At 45.1% G+C, this 25,061-nt stretch overlaps 1 protein-coding gene across 1 annotated transcript in view; it reads left to right on the forward strand.

Moving 5' to 3' along the window:
* pdlim1 (PDZ and LIM domain 1 (elfin)) overlaps positions 1–25,061 on the forward strand; it is an 86,589-nt gene that overhangs the window by 57,781 nt on the left and 3,747 nt on the right. Inside the window, exons 3-5 of the mRNA XM_060854438.1 lie at positions 1,130–1,214; positions 20,040–20,230; positions 24,896–25,047. Of these exons, the coding sequence (XP_060710421.1) occupies positions 1,130–1,214; positions 20,040–20,230; positions 24,896–25,047 (428 nt within the window). The remainder of the gene's footprint in view (positions 1–1,129; positions 1,215–20,039; positions 20,231–24,895; positions 25,048–25,061) is intronic.

Here is a 25,061-nt window from a genome sequence, read left to right on the forward strand (position 1 = left end):
GTAACTCATCTCCTGACACTTCAAAAACTGTCGATTGTCCACATGGCACAGATCAGGTGTCATGATGTGGAGGTGGTGCCTGCGCTGGACTGGCGAGGACAAAGTTAAAGATCACACAACACCAGGTTATAGTCCAACAGGTTTATTTTGAAGCACTGGGATGTGAGAGAAGAAACATTTTTGTAATACAGCATGTTGGCTCAGTGGTTAGCACTGCTGCCTTGCAGCGTCAAGGATCTGGGTTCGATTCTAGCCTCGGGCGACTGCATGAACACTGTTCTCCCTGTGTCTGTGTGGGCTTCCTGCGGGTGCTTTGGTTTCCTCCCACAATCCAAAGGTGTGCTGGTTAGGTGAATTGCCCATAGTGTTCAGGGATGTGTAGGTTAGGTGCACTAGTCAGGGATAAATATAGGGTAGGAGAAAGGGTCTGGGTGGGATACTCTTCAGAAGGTCGGTGTGGACTTGTTGGGCCCAAGGGCCCATTTCCACACTGAAGGGATTCTAATGTTTGGTTACAAGAAGGACAGTGAAGAATCATGTGGCCCCTCATGGCCACGTCAAGGGAGTTGTGGGTAGAGATGTGAAGCTTTTAGCGAGTGCCTTAAGAAGCATAATTGGATTTATCAGGAGGTGCAGAAGACCCGTACTCCCTTCTCGTCACCCTCTAACCCTCTTGAGAATTAAGACCATTCAGAATGGAGGTAAAACATTGACGAGCGTAATGCAATTGTCATTGTTTCAGAATATCTGCCTTTGTTACTGATTCAGGCTGCAGGAGGTCAGCACTCACTGTTTCACTCTCCAAATATTCTCCTGCACAGAACCAAATCAATCGGGTCTGAATGACCTGGCAAAGTACCAACAACATGCACTGCTCCCATTTATAAAGAAACTGAAACATAGTTGGACATCACAAAAGACTTTATAGCAACAAAATTTCACCTTGAGCCACGCATGGTGATATTAAGACAACTGATCAAAATTAGGTCAAAGAGCGTTTTAAAGGAGGGAAGAGAGAGAATGAGACGGAGAGGTTTGGGGAGAATATTTCACAGCTTACAGCTGTGTGAATTTGGTTGTTTTGTAAAATTGAATAATTAATACAGTGTCCTTCCTTTCCTTTTGATAGGTCTGAATCCAAAATCTGGTCACCTCTGTCTAATGAGGAAGGAAAGCAACATGCATATAAGATGAACTTGGCATCTGAACAACAGGTAAAGACATTTTTTTCATATTCGTTTGTGGGATGTGGATAAATGCGAGGTATTGCATTGCAGACAAGGACATGACTTCTACAGTTAATAGTAGGGTCATGGGTATTGTTGTAGAACATAGAGACCCAGGGGTTCAGGTACATAACTCTCAGAAGTTTGCATCTCATACAGACAGGGTGTTTAAGAAGGCATTTAGCACGCTTACCTTCATTGCTCAGACCTTTAAATATAGGAGTTGGGATGTTATGTTGAGCTTGCACAGGATGTTGGTGAGACCTCTTCTGGAATACTGTGTGCAGTTCTGGTTGCCCTTCTATAGGAAGGATATTATTAAATTGGAGAGGGTTCCAGAAAGGTTTACCAGGATGTTGCTGGGACTGGAGGAGTAGAGTTATAAAGAGAGGCTGGATAGACTGGGATTTTTTTCACTGGAGCCTAGGTGTTTGAGGGGTGAACCATCATAAAGGTTTATAAAATAATGAGGGGTGTAGATAAGGTGAATAGCAAATGTCTTTTGCCTAGTATGGGGAGTTCCTAATTAGGGGGCATATTTTTAAGATGAGAGGAGAGAGTTTTAAAAAGGACATGAGGGCAACGTTTTTACACAGAAACTGGCATGTGTGTGAAATGAACTTCTGCAGGAAGTGGTGGCGGTGAATACAGTTACATCGTTTAAAATACATTTAGATAAGTATCTGATTAGGAAAGGTTTAAAGGGATATAGGCTCGGAGCAGGCGGCGGGGGGGGGACTGGTTGAGCTTGGGAACATGGTCAGCTTTGATTAGTTTGACTGAAGGGTCTGTCTCCAACCCTGTGTGACTGTATAACATGCACAAGTTGCTTATTACTTCAAGGAAGTTGAATCTTGTCTGTGTAGGGAGGCACTTCATGCAAGCGCTTCAATGATTTAAATACTTACATAGGCTAACCAGCACAGAAAGGAGCCATATGGCTCAAGCTGTCCATTCTGGTATTTATGCTACACTCCAACTCTATCTATCCTTTCTCATCTAAAGCCCCCTTTTCTCTTTGGTCTCATATTTTTGTCTAACATTCCCTAAAATTTGGAGGTGCTGGTGTTGGACTGGGGTGGACAAAGTTAAGAATCGCACAACACCAGGTTATAGTCCAACAGGTTTAATTGGAAGCTCTAGCTTTTGGAGCGTTGCTCCTTCATCAGATGGTTGAGGGAACGGTGCTGTGAAAGCTAGTGCTTCCAAATAAACCTGTTGGAGTATAACCTGATGTTGTGTGATTTTTAACTTTCTCCCTAAAAATATATATGCGCTGTTCTGTACACTCTCCCTGCGACAGGGAATTGTAAATTCTCATAATCCACTTGATTAAGGAAAGTCATTTCTGTTGAATTCTTCAGTTGGATTTCATGCTGAACTATCGTATGTTGATGGCGTTCTGTGTGACCTTCCCCAGGAGAAATCAGTTGCCTATGCCATAGCAGTGGGGGGGGGCACCTAACCAGCTCGACATGTGGTCTGTTTGGGGACATTGTATTCTTGTCAATTACTGCCTGTTGAGTTGAGAAGGCAAACTGATGACAGGACCGGTGATAGGACAGAGATTGTAATGCCTAAATCTAGAAAAAACAATTTAAGGACGTGCATTTATGTAGCACCTGTAGCATCCCCAGATGGTCCAAAGTGCTTTGTAAACACTTGATCAATTGACTGTCAGATCAGGTGCTGTCAGGAACACCTGATCTTTATTCGCCTTCCTTCCAGGTGAGATTGGAAATGCTATCACACAGGAAACACAACTGCACAACAAGCTCCCACAAAGAAGATTGCAATAAATCGTGTTCAGACAGTGTCAGCTGTGAGAAAGCACTGGCCGTGACCCCAAACGTTCTCCCTTACTTTCTTCAGAGTGTCATGTCGTTTTCTACATCCACCCGAACCTGCGGACGCAGGCTTGGGTTTAAGGGACCAGTGGAGGATGTTATATCTCGCAGAGCAACATTCCCTCAGACTGATGTGCCCACTCTCCCTGGGCACTGGAATGTGCCAGTCCCCCCGTTGCCAGAGAAATGGCAACTCAGTGGGTGACTGTGCTGAGGCTTGGGGGCAGAGGTACTTTAGCCATTTTGGTGAATCAAGGTGGGTATGGAGGTTGGGCGGATTGATTGTACAGCATGGGCCATGTTTAGGCCACTCCCACTGCTGCTGGCCAAACCAGCCTGTTCTTCCAGCCTGCCCCGTGAGGAGCATGTGGGCGATCAGCTGTTTGGGCCGGTACATGTTTGAAAGTGTTTCCAATCCCGTTCTGTGAGTGTTGTCAGTGTCTAAACATTTCTCAGCTCAATCCCAATGCAGGCAGTTGTTTGGTGGTGTTTGCGAACTGTTTCCCTGGAAACATAATAGGAGGGTGCAATCTCTTATTGAGTGCTTGTGCAATTCTCAGTTTTGGATTAAAGTGGAGACCGGACTTGACGTTAACAATCGCTGAGCTGCTGCAGCTGAACCCGCCAGTTGCTCACCGTCACTCTGTTTGTCCTGTTTCCAAAAGCCCTTTGTATTTCTTGGTTATGAACTTCAACAACGACCCATTTTCCTTCACATTAGCTGAGATTCACCCAGCTCCCCTGCACTAAAGACTGGTAGGGGAGTCCAAAACTAGAGGGCAAAGGTTTAAGGTGAGAGGGGAAGGATTTAAAGGGTACCTGAAGGGAAAATATTTCATGCAGAGGGTGGTGCATGCATGGAACGAGCTGCTTGGGGAATTGGTGGAGGCTGGTATAATTACAACATTTAAAAAGTATTTGGACATTTACATGAATAGGAAAGGTTTAGAGGGATGTGGGCCAAATGTTGGCAAATGGGACTAGTTTAGGTTAGATTAGATTCCCGACATTGTGAAACAGGCCCTTTGGCTCAACCAGTCCACACCGACTCTCCAAAGAGTAACCCACCCAGACCCATTTCCCTCTGACTAATGCACCTAACACTATGGACAATTTAGCCTGGCCAATTCACCTAACCTGCACATCTTTGGAGTGTGGGAGGAAACCGGAGCACCCAGAGGAAACCCACGCAGACACGGGGAGAATGTGCAAACTCCACACAGGCAGTCGCCCAAGGCTGGAATTGAACCTGGGACCATGGTGCTGTGAGGCAGCAGTGCTAACCACTGTGCCATTATGCCACCCACTAGTTCAGGAAACTTGGTCAGCATGGACGAGTTGGGCCGAAGGATTTGTTTCTGTGCTGTATGACTCTATGCCTGTGAGATTGCTTAACTTTCCAATAGTGTCAATGTCTCTCTCTTCCTCCCGGCCCTTCCAACATTGGAATGAAACAGTGACAGAGCTGGGATATGTTAGCCCAGTAGTGATTTTGTGGGGTGCTGGCAAGGACTTGGGCAGGCTGGACTGCAGGCTGGACTGCAGGGCCTGTTTCCTCTATGATTCAATGAGCTTCTTGGTAGCCCTAAACTGAAGGCAGCATTGAAAGCTGCGAAGAGCCGGAGATAGTCATCACAATCTCTCAAATGTATTCCACTTGTTTTGTCAAGAATTTGGGACAGCTTTAAATTTTGTTTGTGTAATCTTGTTGTAACTGTGACTACTAAAAGGAGAACTGCTGAAGGCCAAAAGTGTGAGGGAACTGAACAAGGTGGGTTCGGTGTGACCGTGCCCATGTGTGTTTTCATTGGACAGGGGCTGGGGGACCATTTCAAAGAATTTGGCTGTCTAGCCCACACCTGCTCACTCCTATAAAAGAGACCTAGCAAAGTCAGCAGTTTAATATTCTTTATTTGTAAATCATTATTTATAATTAAATACTCCCAGGCCTACCAAACTTTAAAGAATCTCACTAGACACCAGTATTGCCCAGTGTATGCCATTGGTGTGGGCAGATGAGAGTGGGTGTCTCGTCTCAGTTTCATTTTCCTACATTTCTCTCATCTTGGCCTACTCGCTTATCGATATCTTTTTGTAGCCTCCTTTGTCCTCTTCGCTACTTTCCTACCTTGTTTTATGTCACCAGTAAATTTAGTAACCATTCCTTCCATCCCTTCATCCAGTGACATAAATCGGTCACAGTCAATTGATCCCTGTGCCACAACTTACATCTTACCAGATTGAGAAAAGACCCAATTACTCCTACTCTCTGTTTCCTGTTTGCCAGCCAGTTTTTTTTTATCCATGCCAATGTGTTGCACTGTAAGCTTTTATTTTCTGCAATTACCTTTAATGTGCCTTCTGGAAATCTAAATATAGTATATCCACTGGTTCCCTTTATCTACAGCATGTGTTACCTCTTCAAAGAACTCCAATATGTTGGTTAAATCTAATTTGTCTTTTCCAAAATGATCTCCATGCTGCCCAAATTCTTATCTTGACCGCATCCAAAATCCCTGCTGTAACTGTTTGATAGAGGCAGATGGTGGCTCAGTGGTTAGCACTGCTGCCTCGCAACATCAGGGTCCCAGGTTCAATTTCAACCTCGGGGAACTGTCTGTGTGGAGTTTGCACATTCTTCCCGTGTCTGCGTGGGTTTCCTCCGGGTGCTCCGGTTTCCTCCCACAGTCCAAATATGTGCGGGTCAGGTGAATTGGCTATGCTAAGTTGCCCATCGTGTTAGGTGGGCCTGGGTTAGTTACAATTCGGAGGGTCTGTGTGGACTTGTTAGGCCGAAGGGCCTGTTTCAACATTCTAGGGGATCTAATCTAATAGGATAGCGACAAAATTGTGGTAGTCTATTTAGTGACCCTTTCAAACCAGGCCTTTTATAGACTTAGTTCAAGCTAACAATCATATCAGTATTTATGATTATAATCTACACTTTAGAATATATCAATGAGAGTCTAATTACCAGGAATGAAGGATCAGGCTGAGGATATTAAGAATGTGATTCTTTTGAAAGGATAGCGATGCAGAGGGGCTGTTTATTCTTCTGTTTGGGGTGGGGGGTCAGTTTAGTTCAGTTGGTTGGATGGTTGGTTTACAAAACAATATGATGCCAACAACGTGGGTTCAAATCCTATCACTGGCTCAGGTTTCATGAAGGACTCTCCTTCTCAACGCCCCTCCACCCACCCCGGTCTTGCCTGAGGTATGGTGGCCTTCAGACTAAATCACCACCAGCTGTCTCTCTCTGAAGAGAGAGCAGCCCCTGTGGTCTGGTAAGATTATGCCTGAAATGTCAATTCTCTTACTCCTTGGATGCTGCCTGACCTGCTGTGCTTTTCCAGCAACACATTTTTCAGCTCTGATCTCCAGCATCTGCCGTCCTCACTTTCTCCTGGTAAGATTATGGCAACTTGACTTGATTGTCCTTTTTAAGATGTTGGCATCACTGGTAAGGCAAACATTACCCTCGCTTGAATAGCCTGCTGGGCCTTTTCAGAGGGCAGTCAGGCATAACCCCACATTACTGTCACATGTAGTCCAGACCAGGTTAGAGCAGCAGATTTCCTGACTTGCCAAAGGCGAACCAGATGAGCTTTTACAAAGAAAACTACCAATGGCTTGAAGTTGCTGATTAATTAGTGGAACCTAAATTCCATGGTGGGATTTGAATCCATATTCTCAAACAATGTGTCTGGGACATTAAACTAGTGACATTACCACTGTGCCTCTGTTGTCTGTACAATGTGTTCTCTAATAAATCAAATAGGAAATTATGGAGAAACCCTTTATGTTGAGAGAGAACATATGGAATGCATAAGGAGCAGACAATAAGATGAAGATAAATTATTTCCACTGGTTGGAGATTACAGAACCAGAGCACAGTCTGTGAATTAGGGCCAAACTGTCAGGAGGGATATTAGGAAGCACTCCTATATACAACTGGTAGGACATGTTTAGAATCTCTTGCGCAAATGGCAGCAGGTGTTGGATCACTTGTTAATTTTAAATGAGTTAGATAAATTTTTATTAAGCGTAGGTATAAAGGGATGTGGGCCTAAGGCAGGTATATGGAGTTTGGCCACAGATCAGCCATGAACTGATTGAAGGGTGGGACAGGCTTGAGGGGCCGAATGACCTCCTGTTCCTATGTTCAGATATTTAAAAGGAAGCTAGGTAAACGCAGGAGTGGAAAGACAGTCAAGATTATTGAGATTTAGATTTAGATTTTCGATTTAGATTCCCTACAGTGTGGAGACAGGCCCTTCGGCCCAACAAGTCCACACCGACACGCCGAAGCGCAGCCCATCCAGACCCATTCCCCTACATTTACCCCTGCACCTAACACTACGGGCAATTTAGCATGGCCAATACACCTAACCTGCACATATTTGGACTGTGGGAGGAAACCGGAGCACCCGGAGGAAACCCACACAGACACGGGGAGAATGTGCAAACTCCACACAGTCTTGGCGTGAAGGCTTGGTCAATGTTTCAGGAAGTTTGTGTGGAACATAAATGTGGACCTATCATTTGAGTGACCAGTGTTTGTCTTGTCAATTCTATGTAAATTGAATCTATGTTTTCCCATCTCTGTGGACCATGTCACTGTAATTTTTCAGAATTCTCACAATTGTTGCCAGAAACTCTGCAATTTATTTTTTTATTCCAGATGATCAAAGTCTAAATCAGCCCACTCTTGCTGTGTGGGTTATACATTTGTGTGGTTCTGTGTAACCAGAATGATCCTGCAATACATTCAGTATGAAAAGAATTACCTTTGCTGATTGCTGTGAGTTTGCTGTTGGGTTTCCTCTGTTAGAAAAGGCAATAAAGCATGGACCGTGGGCTCCACCTAGTGTCAATTTTAGAATGGTACAGCTGGACAAGGCTTACCAATGGTAGCCTCCATAATTAAACAGTCTTTTGATTAGATTAGGTTAGACTTACAGTGTGGAAACAGGCCCTTCGGCCCAACAAGTCCACACCGACCCACCGAAGCGCAACCCACCCATACCCCTACATTTACCCCTTACCTAACACTACGGGCAATTTAGCATGACCAATTCACCTGACCTGCACATCTTTGGACTGTGGGAGGAAACCGGCGCACCCAGAGGAAACCCACGCAGACACGGGGAGAACGTGCAAACTCCACACAGTCGGGAATTGAACCCGGGCCACAGGCGCTGTGAGGCAGCAGTGCAAACCACTGTGCCACCGTGCCGCCCACAAATGTTTCAAATTTCCACAATTATTCTTCTCAGTTAAAACAGAAGCCTAATTTTGCAGCAGCATTTTTTTTTAGAACTTTTCTGAACCAAAGCTTCATTTTGCTTCACCAATACAGAATCTCAGTTCAGCGTTGTCAGAGTTTAAACACACACCAACCTCTGCATGAACAAGTTGCCCCTTAGGTCCTTTTTAAAGCTTTCCCCACAGACATTGTTGAACAAGAGACATGAGTCAACATTTTTCATCTCCCACTCTCGTCTGGACTGAACTGCAAGAAAATGAGACAATTAAACAACAAGGGAAGCAGATTAGGATGAAGTATAGCAGGAACTGTGAACTGTTCTTGGACGTGTCTGGTCATGCAGGACAGTTAACAATCCCTTCTACTCCTTCATGTCAATCATTATCCAGTCAATCAACACCCATTATTCTTGCTGAATAAATTGTTGTTTCCTTTTGAAACTTGCTTTTCTTGCAGTTCAGTTCTGATGAGTGTGAGACATAAAACGTCAAATTCATATCTTTTTTAAAAAATCACATAATACCGGTTATAGTCCAACAGGTTTAATTGGAAGCACTAGCTTTCAGAGCACTGCTCCTTCATCAGGTGGTTGTGGAGTGCACGATTGTTAGGACACAGAATTTATAGCAAACATTTATAGTGTAATGTAACTGAAACTATATAAAATTAGAATAAGTCTAAACATTATGGCACAGACAGCAGCACACAAGGGGCTAACACCTTCAACACATTATCTGGGCTGACAACAATTGCAAAAGTTCACTTGAGAATGTAACTTTTAAAAAACGTTTTGTGATTTACATATAAAAGAAGTGAAACTAATATGGTCATTCTAATAGATGAGAGACTTAACAAACAATCAAGGTATCTTTCAATGTATAATTTCAGTTACATCACACTGTAAACTTTTGCTATAAATTCTGTGTCCTACAATCATGTACTCCACAACCACCCATGAAGGAGCAGTGCTCAGAAAGCTAGTGCCTCCAATTAACCTGTTGGACTATACCCTGGTGTTGTGTGATTTTTAACTTTGTCCACCCCAGTCCAACACTGGCATCTCCAAATCATTCATATCTTTTCACAGTAATTTTTTGTTTCTGTTAATCAATTACTGTCAGAATTTATGCTCCTACACTCCATGTGGAAACAATTGGGTGCCGTTTTGTTTTGGAGAGGGGAGAGAGTCACAATGTAACTAAATGCTTTGAAAGTTGTATCCTTTCCATAGATTTGTAGAGGCTGTTGTCCCTGGACGGAGGGTCTAAAACATGGGGCGGGGAAGGGGACGGGGTGGTGTTGTATGGTTTGTGGCGGGAGAATCTCATGAAGAGGTGTTCCACTATTAAGGACTGATGTGGAGGGGCTGGTGTTGGACTGGGGTGGACAGAGTTAAAAATCACACAACATCAAATTACAGTCCAACAGGTTCATTTGAAAGTACAAGTTTTTGGAGCGCTGCTCTCTCATCAGGCAGCTACCTGATCATTAAGGACTGAGATAAGGACAAATCTTTCCATTTGGAGAGTTTGGGATCTTTAGAATTCTCCACTCCAGATGGCTTGTGATGCATTGATATGGAATATGATCAAAATCCGTGTTGATAGAATTTTCAGCACCAAAGGAAGCTGTGGATTTAAGGGCAGGGCAACTCATTGGAGTTGACCTCGAAGATTACACAATATCTTATTGAACGACAGAGCAGCCTCAAACAGTTGGCCAGCTTCCTCCTCCTCCCATTCCTTATAGCAAGGGGATTGCACATTCGCACGGTCCTGTTTACAATGGCAGACCCCAGACCACTCACTCTGAAACAATCAGCAAACTACTGTCACTAAATATAGAATTGATAACTTCATGGAGGAGGGTGTGTTTCCTTGTCCTAGAGAGAGGGAGAGAGAGAGAGAGAGTATCCTTGAAAAATGTGAGAACCTCACTAGGAAAAACGCAAACATATGAATTAGAAACAGCAGTAAATATTCAAGCTGCTCCCCCGCCTCTCGAACCTGCTCTGTGATTTAATAAGATCCGGGCCGATCTGTATCAGCCTGGATTCGGTTTTCCTGTTCACCTGCAGTATCCATTGTATCTACCCTCTGCCTTAAAACTATTCAATGACCCTGTCTCCACCACCTCTAGGAACACAATTCCAAAGACTCATGAACCGGTGAGAGAAAAAGAAATCCTGCTCATTTCTGGCTTAAATGGAAGATCTCTAATGTTTAAATTACTTGCTCTAATCTCACTGGGAGAAGAATTCCTCCTCATCTCTGTCGGCTGACCTCTGATTCTGAGATGATGTCCTCTGGTCCTAGACTGTCCCACAAGGGGAAACCTCTTCCCAGCATCCACCTTACCAGATCCCTGCAGGATCTTATCATAGGATCATAGAATGTCTACGTTGTGGAAACAGGTAATTTAAGTCCATACTGACCCTCTAAAGAGCATTTCTCCCAAATCAGTTCCCCTCATCCTATCCCTGTAACCCTGCAATCCCCACAGCTATACCAGGCTGCAAATCCCTGGACGCTGAGGAAAATTTAGCACGGCCAATCCACCAAATAAGTGCCAGGGACCCGAGTTTGATTCCAGCCTTGGGCGACTGTGCAAACTCCACACATTCTCCCCATGTCAGTGTGTGTTTCCTCCGGGTGCTCCAGTTTCCTCCCACACTCCAAAGGTGTGCAGGTTAGATGGATTGGCCATGCCAAATTGCCCATAGTGTGCAGGGATGTGTAGGTTAGGTGCATTAGTCATTAGGGTAGGGGAATGGGTCTGGGTGGGTTACTCTTTGGAGGGTCAGTGTGGACTGGTTGGGCCTGTTTCCACACTGTAGGGATTCTATGATTTATTATGAAACCAGAGAACCTGGGGGAAACTGAAGCAGGTATGGGAAGAATGTGCAAACTCCACACAGACAGTTACCCGAGGGCGGAATTGAACCCAGCTCCATGGCACTGTGAGGCAGAATGTGGTAACAAATGAGTGAACCAATATATTTTATAAATCTCAATGAGATAACTTCTAATTTTTTGATTGATTACAAGCCCAAACTTTCAGCATAAGATAATCTTCTATGAATTGCTTCTCACGTCTGTCATTCTTTCTTAAGAAAGATCAAAACTGTAAAAAGTACTCCAGATTCAGCCTTACCGATGCTCTGTACAACTGAAGCAAAACATCCCTATTTTTACATTCAGTTCTCCTTTAAATAAGCTGCAATATTCTAGTTGCCTTTCTCATTACTTGCTGCAACTGCTTACTAATGTTGTGTGATTCTTGTACCAGGCCACCCAGATCCCTCTGCCCCTTCAGTGGTACATAAGGGGTCATGGTCTTTGAAAAGTCTATGTGGCCTTGTCCATTGGATGCCAGCTGTCAGAAATGTTGCCACAAGTTGTCATGACTGTTCTATCCTGATTCTATTGTGTTTAAATGAAACCCTCTTTGTTGATGAGACAAAGGCTTCCCCTTCTCACTGTTACCTGCTTTGGGAATGATGGAGCGAACTGGGTTACTGTGAAGCCTCTCTGGGTAACCACCCTCCCAATGCCTCCTGGTTCATAGTCATGCACATAGGCCACCATGACAAGCAACCACAGCAACTGCTCATGAAGCAGTAGTCATTTTGGTGTTGATATAAAGACTGTAACACAATGTTGTGCTGTAGGTTTTTGCAGTATTTAAACACACACTAATGTTTGGGAGACAGTTGTGTTTTGTGATTATGTTACTGGGTCTGAAATGTGGAGATCTGGGAGAATACCTGCGTTCAGACCGCAGCATGGAAACTTGAGAATTTAAATTCGACTAAAACAAAAAGTGGAACTGAAAACCCAGTGTTAGTGGGAGTGGCTGTGAAGCAGTCATATTTTTAGTAATAAAGCAAGGATTCAATTCCTCCATTAGGAACCTGAACGTTTGGTCTCTACATGACTCCAGTCCTTATGCTACCATGTTGCCACATTAACAGACCTTTGATACAATCTGGCAAGCCACTCCATTATATTAAGTAACAGTAATGTTTCATAAAGCTGCTTCATTCTCAGTGAATCCCTACAGTGTGAAGCAGGCCCTTTGGGTCCACACTGACCCTCCAAAGACCATCCCATCCCATTCCCGTGACTCTGCATTTCCCATGGCCAATTCACCTATCCTGCACATCTTTGGACCGTGGAAGGAAACCAGGCCACCCAGAAGAAACCCACACAGACATGAGGAGAACATGCAAACTCAACACAGACAGCTGCCCAAGGCTGGAATCGAACCTGGGACCCTGGCGCTGTGAGGCAGCAGTGCTAACCAATGTGCCACCGTGCTGTGGGAAGTCAGGATACATCATAGTCTTGCCAGCAGTGACCATATCCTGAGGTTTTTGTCTTAAATTTAAGATTGGTTTCCACTTTTGTCCCTTCATGCTTTTAGGGGAGAGGGTGGAGTTGAGAAATGGTGTCAATTATTGTAAAAACTCATCTAGTTCACCAATGTTCTTGAGGGAAGGGAATCTGCCATTCTTACCTGGTTTGGCCTACATGTGACTCCAGACCCACCGTAGTAGGCCTGACGGAAATGACAGAACAGGCCTCTCAGTTCAAGGGCAATTAGGAATGGGCAATAAATAAAGATGTTGCTCATATCCCAAGGAAGAATAAACACAGAAATAATTGTTAGTTAGTTTTGGTTTGACAGGGCAGGGGGTAGATGAGAATGTATTAAATAATCTGTTTCTCCATGAGCTGCTACTGAGTCACTGCTCACAGCTGGGAATGGCTACTAAGTCCACTGGTGATACGTGTTGTTTGTGACAATTCTTACTCGGAAAAGGAACAGGAGGGTAGCTATTGTTAGCTCCCCAACACCCTTAGATTAGATTACTTACAGTGTGGAAACAGGCCCTTCGGCCCAACAAGTCCACACCAACCCGCAACCCACCCATACCCCTAGCCAAACACTACGGGCAATTTACCACGGCCAATTCACCTGACCCGCACATCTTTGGACTGTGTGAGGAAACCGGAGCACCTGGAGGAAACCCACACAGACAAGGGGAGAACAGGAATTGAACCCAGGTCTCTGGCGCTGTGAGGCAGCAGTGCTAACCACTGTGCCATTGTGCCGCCCACCGTGGAGAGAGGGATTCAGGAAAGGCAGATTTATTCTTGACATGATGCTGCAGTGCTGTTTGCTTTTGCTGGACGGACAATATTTCAGTCTCAGACCTCTTCCCCTTTCCTACTATAATCAATCCTGTTCGGGGATATTATTACACCCTCTGGAGTAGGTGGGACTTGAACCGAGGCTTCGTGGTGCAGGGGATAGGGACGCTACCCCTGCGGCACAGGAGACCTTCCTCCTCTCCACTGTGTTTGTGAGCTATTTCAAACAAAAATTGTTTAATTAAGCAAAATGAACGAGTGACAGACCCCTAAAGGTACTTTGTAACACAAATCAAAAATTCAGCTTCAAACCAATCAAAGTAGCATTTTGTGAGAAGATGTAATGCCAATGGGTAAAGATCTGATACATAATCATGGACCCCATGTGTTCCCTCTTCAGTGCCTGTTCCTTAATGCTTCATTTACAGTCTTATACTCATCAGAAAACGTAAGAATGCTGAATAGTGCCATAATTGGCTCTTAATCCATTTCACCTGTTTAAAAATCTCTATCCATTAAAAAGTCATAACTTAAACCAAATGCTGAAAGCAAGATAAACTGCAAGGAGCAGAGAGACAGCACCACCAGTTCTGATCAATTCTCTGTATCTTGTTCCCAGCCCCAAGGGGTTCAGATTCCTGGGAAATAATCACATGGTTCTTGATAGCCAAAAAACATCTGTAATTGCTAACTGATAACTATCCATAGAGCAATCGCCGACTTGTTACCAGCCCCCAGTCTCCATCTTGGCTCCAGTTTGCAGCCTAATTTTCAATAACTCCTTGCTCAAGCAACTGTTGAGCGGGAGTCAAGATTAGAATGGTATCTTCCCCCCCTTTATCTCTCCACCCTGGAGGCTCCCTGCCTCTATTCCTGATGAAGGGCTTTTGCCTGAAATGTCGATTTTCCTGCTCCTTGGATGCTGCCTGACCTGCTGTGCTTTTCCAGCACCATTCTAATCTTGACTCCAATCTCCAGCATCTGCAGTACCCACTTTCACCCGACTGTTGAAAGGGTGCCAGCTGTGAGTGTCAAGTTACTTACTGTTCAAAAACGTGGAGAATTGCTTTAAAATGTTGGTTTGGAGGCTGCTCTTTTTCATTTAACCCCAGAATTGTAAAAAGAAAAATGCACAACCTTTACACTGTCTGATTGAATACAGGGTATTCCTGCAATGAGTTCATAGAACATAGAACGATACAGCACAATACAGCCCTTTTGGCCCACAATGTTGTGTTGAGCATTTCCCTTAATCTAACATCAAACCAACCTACACCCCCCCCATTTGCTGCCGTCCATGTGCTTGTCCAACAGTCGCTTAAATATCCCTAATGTTTCTGACTCTACTTCCACCACTGGCAGTGCATTCCACGCACCCACCACTCTCTGCACAATGAACCTACCTCTGATATCTGCCCGACACTTCCTCCAGTCACCTTAAAATTATGGCCCATTGTGACAGCCATTTCTGCCCTGGGTAAAAGTCTCTGTCTAGCTACTCTATCTATGCCTCTCATTACCTTATACACCTCCCTCAAGTCACCTCTCTCCCATCCTCTCTCCAGTGTGAAAAGCCCTAGCTCACTCAATCTCACTTCATAAGACTCGCCCTCCAATCTAGGCAGCATCCTGGTAAATCTCCTCTGCACCCTTTCTAAAGCATCTACATCCTTCTTATAGTGAGGTGACCAGGAATGGACACCGTATTCCAAGCCTGGTCTAACCAGGGTTTTACAAAGCTGCAGCAAAACCTCATGGCTCTTAAAGTCAATCCCCCTGTCAATGAAAATAAACACACCATACTCCTTCTTAACAGTCCTATCAACTTGGGTGACAACTTTGAGGGATCTATGTACATTGACGTCAAAATCCCATGGTTCCTCCACACTACCAAGAATCCTGTCTTTAACCCTGTATGCAGCATTCAAATTCGACAATCCAAAATGAATCACTTTGGATTTATCCAGGTTGAACTCCATCTGCCACTTCTCAGCCCAGCTCTGCATCCTGTCAATGTCTTGTAGCCTGTAACAGCCCTCGATCTATCTACAACACCACTGTCCTTTGTGTCATCAGCAAAATTACTAACCCACCCTTCCATTTCTTTATCCAAGTCATTTATAAAAACTATAAAGGTCAGAGGCCTATGAACAGATCCCTGTGGGACACCACTGGTCACCGACCTCCAGGCGGAATACTTTCCATCCACTACCACTCGCTGTCTTCTTTCGGCCAACCAATTCTGTATCCAGACAGACAAATTTCCCTGTATCCCATACCTCCTAACTTTCTGAATGAGCCTACCATGGGGAACCTTATCAAATGCCTTGCTGTAGTCCATACACACCACATCCACTGCTCGACCTTCGTCAAATCACATCCTCAAATAACTCAGTAAGGCTTGTGAGGCATGACCTGCCCCATGCTGACTAGCTTTAATCAAACTATGTTTTTCCAAATAGTCATAAACCCTATCTCTCAGAATCCTTTCCAGTACCTTGCTTATCACAGATGCAAGACTGACTGGTGTGTAATTCCCAGGGATTTCCCTCTTCCCTTTCTTGAACAGAGGAACAACATTCGCCTCCCTCCAATCATCCGGTACTACTCCCGTGGAGAGTGAGGATGTAAAGATCATCGCCAGAGATGCAGCAATCTCATTCCTCATTTCCCATAGTAACCTTGTATATATCTGGTCTGGCCGTGGGGATTTATTCCTCGTGTGTGTAGAACACCTTTGGGTTTTCCCTAATCCTTCCCACCAAGACACTCCCGTGCCCCCTCCTAGCTCTCCTCAGGCCATTTTTGAGTTCTTTCCTAGTTAGGGTGGCACAGTGGCTCAGTGGTTAACACTGCTGCCTCACAGCACCAGGGTTTCAGGCTCAATTCCAGCCTCAGGCGACTGTCTGTGTGGAGTTTGCACGTTCTCCCCGTGTCTGCGTGGGTTTCCTTCGGGTGCTCCAGTTTCCTCCCACAGTCCAAAGATGTACAGGTCAGGTGAATTTGCCATGCTAAATTGCCCGTAGCGATAGGTGCATTAGTCAGAGGGTAGTGGGTCTGGATGGGTTACTCTTAGGAGGGTTGGTGTGGACTTGTTGGGCTGAAGGGACTGTTTTCACACTGTAGGGAATCTAATCTACCCTGTAATCCTCTAAAGCTGTGCCCAATCCTTGCTTCCTCAACCTTAAGTAAGCTCCCTTCTTTCTCTTGACGAGAAGCTCCTCTTCTCTTGTCATCCAAGGCTCCCTCACCTTACCATTCCTTGCCTGTCTCAATGGGACAAAGTTATGTAACACTCGCAACAAATGCTTCTTAAACAGCCTCCATATTTCTGTTGTGCATTTCCCATAGAACAATTGTTCCCAATTTGTACTCCACAGCTCCTGTCTAATATCAGTATAACTTCCTCTCCCCCAATTAAATACTTTCCCATGCTGTCTGTCCCTATCCCTCTCCATGGCTATGGTGAAGATGAGGCAGTTGTAGTCACTGTCCCCGAAATGCTCTCCCACTGAGAGATCTGACACCTGGCCTGGCTTGTTGCCTAGCACCAAATCCAATATGGCCTGCCCCCCCTAGTCGGCCTATCTACATATTGAATCAAGAATCCTTTCTGGATACACCTGATGAAATTGGCTGCATCCAGACCATCTGCCCTAAGAAGGTTCCAATCAATATTAGGGAAGTTGAAGTCACCCATGACAACAACTCCATTACATCTGCACCTTTCCAAGATCCAATCTGTTCTTCCATCTCTCTGCTGCTATCGGGGGGTTGGGGGGGGGGGGGTGTCTATAGAAAACACCCAATAAAGTAACTGCTCCTTTTCTGTTACTGACTTCCAGCGATACTAACTCAGTAGATAAACCCTCCTCAACAATGTCCTTTTCTGCAGCTGTGATGCACTCTCTAATTAACAATGCCCCCTCCTCTTTTACCACCCCCCCCCCCCCCCCCCCCAACCCTGTTCTTTTATAAAAGGTCTAAACCCTGGAACTTCCAGTAGCCATTCCTGCCCCTGTGAAATCCATGTCTCCATTATGGCCACAGCACTGTAGTTCCAAGTACTGATCCATGCTCTAAGTTCATCACTCTTATTCCTGACACTCCTTGCATTGAAATAGACACACTTTAACCCATCCCTTTGGCCTATCAACTTCCTATCTCTCCATTATTGTCTCAAGACTGTTACCTTTCCTTTCTAACTCATGCATGTTCTTCCCCTTGCAGAAACTATCTGTGAACATGTCATCTTCCACATCCACTGATGCTGTTGAACTCTATCAATCCCCCACTTCTCCCAACCCAACCACTGACTTGGAATTGTCAGTCTATTGTCAGTCTTTAGTTAACTGGAGTAAATTTCAGCCAAACATTGGTCAGACCAAAGTCTTTGGTGCCACCACAAACGTTTGGCTCTTGATTTGTTACCTCTAGTTCCAGGATGATTGGAGTGATAGCAAGTTTTTCCTCCAAGAGATTTGAACTGGCTGTCTAATCCCATAATTCTCTCCAGCACACTGACTTCCATTTTCACCAATATCATATCACACTGCTGCTTGAACCCTCAATAGGATCTCCATTAGCATCAAGCATGATTACTCAATTATTCCCCTGTCGCTTATTCCCTGCTGCTTGGGCAGCACGGTGGCTCAGTGGTTAGCACTGCTGCCTCACACTGCCAGGGTCCCAGGTTCGGGTGACTGTCTGTGTGAAGTTTGCACATTCTTCCCGTGTCTGCGTGGATTTCCTTCAGGTGCTCTGGTTTCCTCCCACAGTCCAAAGATGTACAGGTTAGGTGAATTGGCCATGCTAAATTGCCCATTGCATTAAGTGCATTAGTCAAAGGGAAATGGGTCTGGATGGGTTACTCTTCGGAGGGTCTGTGTGGACTGGTTGGGCCAAAGGGCCTGTTTCCAAACTGTAGGGAATCTAATCTAATCTAATCTAATCTAATCTAATCTAATAATGTCCAGGGGTGTGTAGGTCGGGTGGATTAACCATGGAAGATGCAGGGTTACAGGGATTGGTTGGGATGCTTGTTTGGAGGGGCAGTGTGGACTTGATGAGCCAAATGGCCTGCTTCCACACTGTAGCGATTCTATGATTCATCTTACATCCTCCACCCTTCAGGGCACATTAATTCATTGGAATCTCTGCTATATGTGCTGTCATCCATTCCAAGTCTTTTTTGCTTATCACTGCTGTCTATGTTGACCTACTGCTTTAGTTTATGCTCCTCCTGAGGATCTGAAAGCTGTCATTTTTACAATTCTGATCCTTAAACTCCATCAAGATCTTCCCTGTCCTCGATTCAAACCTTTTCACACAAAAATGGGAGCTGGTCCTTCAGCCTTTCCAGGCTCAATATTCCAAAATGGCGCCCTGTTCACCTAATTAAAGACCCCTCGTTAAGTCCATTTCTTTGGCTGGATTTTGACTGGTCACCCCTCACAATATCTCCTTCTTGGTCATCACTTGCAATTTTTTGCCCTTTGATTTCCTTTGGGTATGTATTTTATGTCAATGTATGTTGTAGATGACAATGAATGGTATTCATTCCAGCCAGTATGTTGATGTACAGTCTCTTTCTCTGGTCTGTTTCTGCAGTAGACAGTGAGCTGCAGTATCCAGCAGTTTTCCGCTCTGTTTTGCACACAGTTGGAATGGAGGACACTGAGCGAGCGTTCGTATTAGGGATGTGTAATCACTGTTGACGTCCTTTCAACTGGAATGATTTACTCAGTTTCTGTTTTGTCTCCTACCCAATTAATTTTGCGGATTTGTGGCGGAGAAAGTTTTGGATTCAATTCCCAGAGGGCAGACAGCTCATTGATCCAATTTTGTCTCACAGCGCCTGAGACCTGGGTTCAATTCCCGACTCAGGCGACTGACTGTGTGGAGTTTGCACGTTCTCCCCGTGTCTGCGTGGGTTTACTCCGGGTGCTCCGGTTTCCTCCCACAGTCCAAAGATGTGCGGGTAAGGTGAATTGGCCATGCTAAATTGCCCGTAGTGTTAGTTAAGGGGAAAATGTAAGGTATGGGTGGGTTGCGCTTTGGCGGGTCGGTGTGGACTTGTTGGGCCGAAGGGCCTGTTTCCACACTGTAAGTAATCTAATCTAATCTAGTCTTTTACCCCAAATGACCTGTTTGGCATGAACTTCGATATAATGTCGATCTTACACCCATTGTATTCATTGGAAAGTGATATTTGACAAGGAGACAAAACGAATCTTCACACTGGTCCCGTAGATTTGGTTTGTTTTAAAATTGGTCACTAATAGCAGAGAAGGAGGCCATTCAGCCCCTTGTGCCAATAACAGCTCTTTGAAAGAGTACTCCAGTAGACCGATTCCCTCCCTCAGTTTATCCCTGATGACGTGCAATAAATAAGTTGAAATCATTGTGAAGGGTTGAATATCAAAATGTCCATGATGGGTAGACAGTGGTTGCACATCCCTAATGGTGGAGATTTGGCATTGCATGTTACTTGGCCACCACCTCACGCCTGCATGTAGCCATCTATCTTTGTCCTTGCACGCAGGAGGCTAAACACATAGGAAGTGCTCACAACCGGAGCGCTAAGCCATTCTGTGCCGTTTCCAGCTCATCTCCCAAAGTCATTACCTCACAGTACAACAGTCCAGCTGGCCTTTATTCTGCAGCCAACGTGGAGAAAGTCAACAGTGCCCTCGAGTCAAGAGCAGTCTCCAACAACCCCGAGCCAAGCAAACCGTAAGTACCATATCCTCGCATATTTCCGGATTCACGTCTACACCAGTACAGGATACTATCGGACTGCACGGCTTCACGCTGAACACCTTGTGGGTTTGTGCTCCCTCTAGTCGTGTGTTTGACCGTTACAGAAGAGTTGCTTTCATTGGATTGTCCTACCTGTGTCTCATGGGGGCAAAGAATATCACATGCCAATCTGAATTGGTACATGACTGTCAAACTCAAGATTTGGGTCAGAATTGATCAGAACCATTTCCCCTGGAAATTAAACTTGTGGTCACGTGATAGTGTAGATTCCTATCTGTCAGAAAGGCTCATGGGAGAAGATCTCGAAAGTTCAGTGACTTATACCGGCTGAGTTACCCTGAACTAGTTTATTTTCTATTTGATTTGTTCACTGCTACATAATGGGAAGAAAATCTCTTTCTCTGATGTCTTCTGGTTTCTCCTTCCAGGTTCTTTCAGGTGGTCTACAGAGTCTGCTGGATGCTGCTTAATTTAAACTGATGTTCTGACTTTCCAAAGTATGAAACACCAATAACTCCTCTGTCTGTATTCACTGTGTATTTTTTCAGAGACCGGCTCAATTGCAGCGCACATCCAGCCTGGTAAACCCACCCGTTAAACGATCGCCGGGTGTAAGCAGGTGCCTGAAACTTTGATTTACCACAGCTTTGTGTCTACATTGTGACGTTCACAAGCTGCATCCTGAGGGTGACCCACACTTTTGGGGCGAGTTTAACGTCCGTGCTGCCTGTGTGCAGCCTCCCTGACTCGCACTGCATGAGAGTCCAGCCACGTCCACCTTTCCAATATGCACTGACACCACCCAGGCAGTGGAGACTCTCAAAACCTCAATGTCTTCACACAAAACCTATCCTGTTCTTGAAAAGTAGTCTTCACAAATCTCACTATCTCTTGAAAGTAAATGTAATACTAAACCAACCTGCATGATTATATACCAGTCATTGACAATATTTGGACTGACCTTTTGCTAAATACTTAATTATTTCTGCATGATTCAGGATGATCTCTCATGATTAACTTCTTGTTATGCAGTGTTGCCACTCGGATTTCGGTCAAGTATAATAATTGAGTTAATGTCGACTTAAACTCGAAACAACACCCACTGATAGTTACAATCTCTGTATAACACTGCAATGTAGTTTTGGGGACATTTCTGTCACTGTATAACACTAGTGTACAGAACTCATGGGGACAGGTCTGTCACTGTATATTTCACTGAGGTACAGCACTGGTGGGTGCAGGTCTGTCACTGTATAAAACTGCGGTACAGTACTAATGGGGACAGGTCTGTCACTGTATAACACTGGGGTGCAGTATTGGTGAGGACAGGTCTGTCACTGTATAACATGGAGGTGCAGTATTGGTGGGGAACAGGTGTGTCACTCTGTAACACTGGGGTACAGTACTGGTGTGGTCAGGTCTCTCACAATATAACATTGGGGTACAGTACTGGTGGATACAAGTTTGTCACTGTATAACACTAGGGTACAGTATTAGTGGGGACAGGTTTGTCACTGTATAACACTAGTGTACACAATTCATGTGGACAAGTCTGTCACTGTATATAACACTGAGGTACAGTTCGGGTGGGGATTGGTCTGTCACTGTTTAATACTGGGGTACAGTACTGTTGGGGACAGGTCTGTCACTGCGTAACTCTGGGGTTCAGTACTAGTGGGGACAGTCTGTAACTGTATGACACTGGGATAAAGTACTGATGGGGACAGCATCAGTAAGTTATGTAAGTTATGTTGGAAACAATTTAAAATCTTTGTTTAAGAACAGTTTTAGTGAATCAGTGACCTGACTGCCTACTTCTGATTGTTCCTCATAAGGACCTATCAGCCACAGGCCCTGAGACTGTGTCTGTGTAAGAAAGAGAGTTATTTCCTAAAATGACTATAACATAAAAATATTTGGGAAATTCTTAGTCCATAGAAGAATAATCCTGATGACAACACTGTGGCTCTGACATTGCACTGTGTGATTGTGACAAATATATTGCCGATGGATTAATGCCTGCTCAGGTTCTGACGGTGACTTTGTTTTTTTTCATCATCATGCCATTACTTGCTTTATGAAATCATCCCTCTGTTCTCTTTGCTATCCATCTTTCCTTAAATTAAACATGTTACACTTTAGTCCAGTGTCTGCCAGTGGAATCTTTAAAGCTCCCATTGCTACAGTCTATGCTCCTTCTCCCCCTTGCTCTCCATCAGCTTTATTCAGGAGGCATAGCACCTCCTCCATCCCCAGCCGGCTCAGGGTTGGACCCGAGGAGTTGAAGCAAGCAGCCCGGTACTGCGCAGTGGGTCCCGTGGAGGTGGATGTACCAGGGCTGCGAGTGCTACACACTCAGTTTAACTCTCCTCTGCAACTTTATTCTCAACAAAACATTGTGGACAGTTTGCAGGGACAGATCTCAACACTAAGCCCTGTCGCAATCAGGTAACACGAGCTCTGCGCAATACTCCGTGCGGGTGTGTGTGGTTTTCTTTCTATGCTGCACACTTGCACCTCACCACAGCCTGGCCTCTTGCACGCCTCTCGTTTTGGTTTTGGTTTTGGTTTTGGTTTGAGGGGGCTTGGACACACTCAGCATGTCACGAGTAGACAGGAAGGAGTGAATGGCACTTTTACATGAATACCACATTAGGGAGTCCTGACCTCCCCACCCTTTTGTAGAATGTACAGCATCGAGACAGGCCATTTGGTCCATCTCTGCTGGTACTTGTGCTTCACATTAGCTGCACTATATCCATCCTTTTTCCCTTGTGTTCTTTTCTATCTTCCCTTTATTGACATCAACCAGCTTCTGTAGGAGTGATTTCCACCCTCTGCTCTTCCCCCTCTTTCTGAGCCCTCACCTTCCAAATTCCAACTGCGATTATTGATGAAAGGGTGCTGATCTTTGGGTATTCAATCCCCCACCTCTTTGCTTCGAAGATTGGCAGGGCCATGAGAAACAAACAGTGAGGATAGCAGGATTTGCAAGTCGATTGGGCCCATGTTATCGTTTCACTAATCCTACTGCATGATTGGTATGTTTCCAACTAACACCCATATAACAATTCTCCCTCAAGACCCCGCCCTCCACCTGTTCTCCCTGGAGCGTTGGAGGCTGAGGGGTGACCTTACAGAAGTTTACAAAATTATGAGGGGCATGGATAGGGTAAATAGATAAAGTCTTTTCCCTGGGATCGGGGAGTCCAGAACCAGAGGGCGAAGGTTTAGGGTGAGAGGGGAAAGATATAAAAGGGTCCTAAGGGGCAACTTTTTTACACAGAGGGTGGTATGTGTGTGGAATGAGCTGCCAGAGGAGGTGGTGGAGGCTGGTACAATTGCAACATTTAAGAGGTATTTGGGTATATGAACAGGAAGGGTTAGGAGGGATACGGGCTGGGTGCTGGCAGGCGGGAGATAAGTGTAGTATCTCTGACCTCCATCAGACTATGAAGTTGTGGGAATAATGAATTGGCTTCCATTGGAGATGACAAACAGGCTGTCAACACTGGAGGGTCAATGGGAAGCTCCTGTTGCAGTCCCACTAACCAAATGGGAGCTTCCAATATCTGTAAGAGAGAGAGAAGTGGGTACCTCCATCAAATCTTCAACTTCAGCTGCTATATTGTCATTGCAGAGGGTCTAAGCCCCGACTGAGCAGTCAGCAGCTGCCTTGGGTATGTGGGCTGCAGATGCCTAGTAAGTGAATGACTGTCAACCCAACACCATCCACCCACCCAACACCATCCACCCACCCCACCCCTGTCTCCCCCCGGGCCTTGCCCACTCACTCACTCACTCACTCACTCGTCCTCATTCTCCATCTTATGGCTTCAGTAACAGGCCCATAACCTGGCTGAGAAGATTCCAGTTGGCTTCTGCTGAGTGCGTTTTGAACAGATCATTTCCCTGATGGGTTTCTCCCTCCCCCCTGACCAGCTGGGTAGGGTTAGCCAGAATGAGAATGCCACTTCAGCACAAATATGTCAACAATTTGACATTGATTTCTGATGCCAGTGACCACCTGTGCCCACATGCAGACTGTCTTCAACAGAAATCCAAAACTCTACCCTGGGTGTCTAATCCTTACCCCAAGCAAACAAGAGCCCTACCACCAGTTTACACAGCATATTGCACCACTGTGTTAACCAGTGAGTTGGTGATGGGGCAGGTATCTAGCTAGACACACATCTGGTCTTTTATACAGCAGTGTCTCTTTAAACATCATGCTATATCAAACAGTCTACAGAATCTATTCTAACAAATAGAGCTCACCAGTAGGACTACAGCAATGTCTCTGGATAAAAGCAGTGTGGTTTCTCCAGCAAAATACAGCAAGTGGGGGATAGTAACATGATAACAAATTTTATCTGTAACGTTAATCCCGTTCACTTTCAGCCATGCAGGAACTTCCAGCCAATCATCTCCATCCTGTGGAAATCTGCGAGTCACTGTCTATATTCGACACAAATTGGCTGATTTGAACATTACTTTTCCCATCATCCTTCACAGTTAAGATGCGATCCGGACATTGGGGAAAGCTTTGTTCAACGCTGCACTTTTCCGCGCCCTGATGATCAGGGAATGAATCTGGAAGTCTCTGATCCTCTGGCTTGTCTTTTGTTTCCATCGCAGTTTCGAACCAGTGAAGCAGCCATGCAGACCCACCGTGGATACGGAGTCTGAAGTTTACAAAATGCTGCAAGAGAACCAGGAGCCGGAGGAGCTGCCCAGACAGTCAGCCTCATTCCGTGTACTGCAGGAGATCCTGGAGTCTGAAGGCAATGGTAAGGTCACTGTG

This window comes from Hemiscyllium ocellatum, chromosome 43 (assembly GCF_020745735.1).
Source record: "Hemiscyllium ocellatum isolate sHemOce1 chromosome 43, sHemOce1.pat.X.cur, whole genome shotgun sequence".
NCBI classification, from domain to species: Eukaryota; Metazoa; Chordata; class Chondrichthyes; order Orectolobiformes; family Hemiscylliidae; genus Hemiscyllium; species Hemiscyllium ocellatum.